Source organism: Rutidosis leptorrhynchoides, chromosome 2 (assembly GCF_046630445.1).
Source record: "Rutidosis leptorrhynchoides isolate AG116_Rl617_1_P2 chromosome 2, CSIRO_AGI_Rlap_v1, whole genome shotgun sequence".
Taxonomy (NCBI): Eukaryota; Viridiplantae; Streptophyta; class Magnoliopsida; order Asterales; family Asteraceae; genus Rutidosis; species Rutidosis leptorrhynchoides.
The window spans coordinates 223,292,737-223,296,204 of NC_092334.1; the positions used below are offsets into that span (position 1 = coordinate 223,292,737).

Genomic DNA, 3,468 nt, shown 5'->3' on the forward strand with positions numbered 1-3,468 from the left:
TAACTCACCAACATTTTTGTTGACGTTTTAAGCATGTTTATTCTCAGGTGATTATTAAGAGCTTCCGCTGTCGCATACTTAAATAAGGACAAGATTTGGAGTCCATGCTTGTATGATATTGTGTAAAAACTGCATTCAAGAAACTTATTTCGTTGTAACATATTTGTATTGTAAACCATTATGTAATAGTCGTGTGTAAACATGATATTTTAGATTATCATTATTTGATAATCTACGTAAAGCTTTTTAAACCTTTATTGATGAAATAAAGGTTATGGTTTGTTTTAAAATGAATGCAGTCTTTGAAAAATGTCTCATATAGAGGTCAAAACCTCGCAACGAAATCAATTAATATGGAACGTTTTTAATCAATAAGAACGGGACATTTCATCATCCTTCCAATGCTCCTCCTTCACAGCTTCTAACTGAGCATCTCGGATTTGCGAAACAAGATTTGAATGAATAGTCATATTCAATGCTCTAACTCTCAGAGGTTTAATCCTTTCCTTCCGGCTCAACGCATCTGCAACCATGTTAGCCTTCCTAGGATGATAATGGATTTCGCAGTCATAATCATTCAACAATTTAATCCAACATCGTTGTCGCATATTTAATTGTTTCTGATCATAAATATGCTGAAGACTCTTGTGATCTGTAAACACGGTGCATTTAGTTCCATACAAATAATGTCTCCATATCTTAAGTACAAAGACAACATCTCCCAACTCTAAATCATGAGTTGTATAGTTCTGCTCATGTACCTTCAGTTGTCTCGATGCATAGGCAATGACCTTCTGTCGTTGCATCAAAACACATCCAAGCCCTTGACGCGAGGCGTCATAATAAACTACAAAATCATCATTTCCCTCAGGCAATGATAATATAGGCGCAATAGTTAATTTATGCTTCAATTGTTGGAATGCAGATTCTTATTCTTTCAACCACTCAAACTTCTTACCTTTGTGAGTCAATGCAGTTAAAGGTCGCAAAATCTTCGAAAAATCTTGGATAAACCTTCGGTAATATCCAGCAAGACCTAAAAATTACCTCACATGAGTCGGGGTCTTAGGAACTTCCCAGTTGTCAATAGCCTCAATCTTGGCTGGATCAACATGAATACCTTGGTTACTAACCACGTGACCCAAAAATTGTACCGACTCTAACCAAAAATCGCACTTTGAAAACTTGGCGTACAATTGCTCTTTCTCTAGCAATCCAAGAATTAATCTCAAGTGTTCTTCATGTTCTTCTTTACTTTTGGAGTAGATCAAAATATCATCGATGAACACGATAACAAACTTGTCCAAATACAGCTTACACACACGGTTCATGAGATCCATGAAAACCGCAAGTGCATTAGTTAAACCAAACGACATGACCAAGAATTCGTAATGGCCATATCGTGTCCTAAAAGCAGTCTTAGGAATGTCATCCTCCTTGACTCTTAATTGATGATAACCAGATCTCAAATCAATCTTTGAATACACACTAGATCCTTGTAATTGATCAAACAAATCATCGATCCTCGGTAGTGGGTACCGATTCTTAATCGTCAATTTGTTCAACTCTCGATAATCTATGCACATCCTCATAGATCCATCTTTCTTCTTTACAAACAAAATAGGAGCACCTCAGGGCGATGAACTAGGTCGAATAAATCCTTTATCCAACATTTCTTGTAATTGATTCGACAACTCTTGTAATTTCGAAGGTGCTAATCGATACAGTGGTTTAGCAACAGGTGCAGCACCAGGAATTAAGTCGATTTGGAATTCAACTTCTCTACGCGGAGGAAGACCAGGCAAATCTTTAGGAAAAACACCAGGAAAATCCTTTACTACTGGTACATCCTCAAATCGTTTCTCTTCTGACTCTATTTCTTTTACGTGTGCGAGGATGGCTTGACATCATTTCCTTAAACATTTATGAGCCTTCATGCAAGAAATGATGTTGAGTTTCGTTCCACTCTTGTCTCCTTGAACTACCAAAGTTTCACCATTCGCGACAGGAATACGAATGGCTTTCTCTGCGCAAGCAATATCCACATGGTTCTTAGATAACCAATCCATACCAATAGTAACATCAAAACTACCTAACTCAACAGACATAAGATCAACTTCAAATAATGTATCAGCTAACGTTAGAGCACAACCTCGAAAGATCTTATCTACCTTCAAAATTTTTCCATTAGCCAATTCTATGACATACTTAGTGTCTAAGGTAGTTGGAGGTACGCTAATCACGGTACTAAATTCCTTAGAAATAAAACTTCTATCAACACCATTATCAAATAGCACATAAGCAATACAGTTGTTAAGAAGAAATGTACCCGTGACCAACTCAAGATCTTCACGAGCTCCTTTTACCGAGATATTAAATGCTCTTCCTTTTGCATTTCCATCCTTCTTGGCATTCGGACATTGATTCTTCATGTGCCCCACTTGTCCACATCCATAACAAGTCTTGGGTTTGTTTCCAGTTGGCTGCGCGAGATTGACTCTGCAATCTTTGGACATATGTCCCACCTTTTTGCACCTATCGCAAACAATAGTGCAAGCTCCATAATGATGCTTATAACATCAATTGCAATAAGGTTTCTTGCCATTGTAGTTCTTATTATCACTAGTGTTCTCGGACTTGGGATTATCATGCTTCTTCTGCTGAGAACTATTTCCTTGGTTCTTGTCCCATTTGCGCTTGTTGCCTTGAGTTTTCACATCAGTCATCATTTCCAGCGCTTGACGACGCGTAACTTGATCCATCAGATTGTGTGCCATTCGGATAGCATCTTAAAGAGTTATTGGTTTAAAAGACATTACATCACCTTGGATGTCTTCCGAGAGTCCCCACACAAACCTCTCGATCTTCTTTTCCTCAGTAGTAACAAACTCAGGACACATCAAAGTAAGTTCTAGGAATTGCTTCATGTATCCAGTGATGTCAGTTCCTTGAATCTCTAAATTCCACAACTCATTTTCAAGTTTATGAATCTCGTTTCTTGGACAATATTCACTGATCATCATTCGCTTGATTTCTCCCCATGGAGTTGCGTAAGCTTCATCCATTCTTGCAGACTGAGCATAAGAATTCCACCATGTAAGAGCACTATCTTGAAGAGTACTGGTGGAAAAATTTACTCTATCTGCATCAGCACAGTTGCTGATCCTGAAAACTGACTCGAGCTTCTCAAACCACCTCATCAAACCAACCGGTCCTTCCACACCAGTGAAAGCTTGAGGTTTGCAGTTGATAAACTCCTTGTATGTACATCTTTGTGGAGAATTATTTCCACCAGATCCTCCAGCTTGACTCGCATAGGTTGCACTCTTCGTGCCTCAGCAGCGGCTAAAGGTTCATTAACCCTTTGACTTATCATCTCGTCAACTTGGGCATCGGTAAAAGTTCTTCGAGTTTGCATTATCCTTCATGATAATCAAAAGAGACCATCAATTACTTAAAATAAAATAT

General features: G+C 38.2%; 1 protein-coding gene across 1 annotated transcript; it reads right to left on the bottom strand.

The window, feature by feature from the left end:
* Positions 1 to 1,631: 1,631 nt before the first annotated feature.
* Positions 1,632 to 2,777, bottom strand: LOC139888568 (uncharacterized). The gene is made up of 3 exons (XM_071871571.1): positions 2,638 to 2,777; positions 1,997 to 2,535; positions 1,632 to 1,900 (listed from the first exon to the last, which is right to left on the bottom strand). Exons 1-3 carry the CDS (start codon positions 2,775 to 2,777, stop codon positions 1,632 to 1,634), a joined length of 948 nt encoding a protein of 315 aa, XP_071727672.1.
* Between the last annotated feature and the right edge of the window lie 691 nt (positions 2,778 to 3,468).

What these genes read in the sequence shown, in the direction of transcription:
- LOC139888568 (XM_071871571.1), bottom strand. Translation starts at nt 2,777, where the DNA reads ATGGCACACAATCTGATGGATCAAGTTACGCGTCGTCAAGCGCTGGAA. An exon ending in AAGAAGCATGATAATCCCAA is followed by an intron (nt 2,536 to 2,637) that starts GTCCGAGAACAC and finishes TGTTTGCGATAG; the next exon opens with GTGCAAAAAGGTGGGACATA. An exon ending in TCGTATTCCTGTCGCGAATG is followed by an intron (nt 1,901 to 1,996) that starts GTGAAACTTTGG and finishes AATGATGTCAAG; the next exon opens with CCATCCTCGCACACGTAAAA.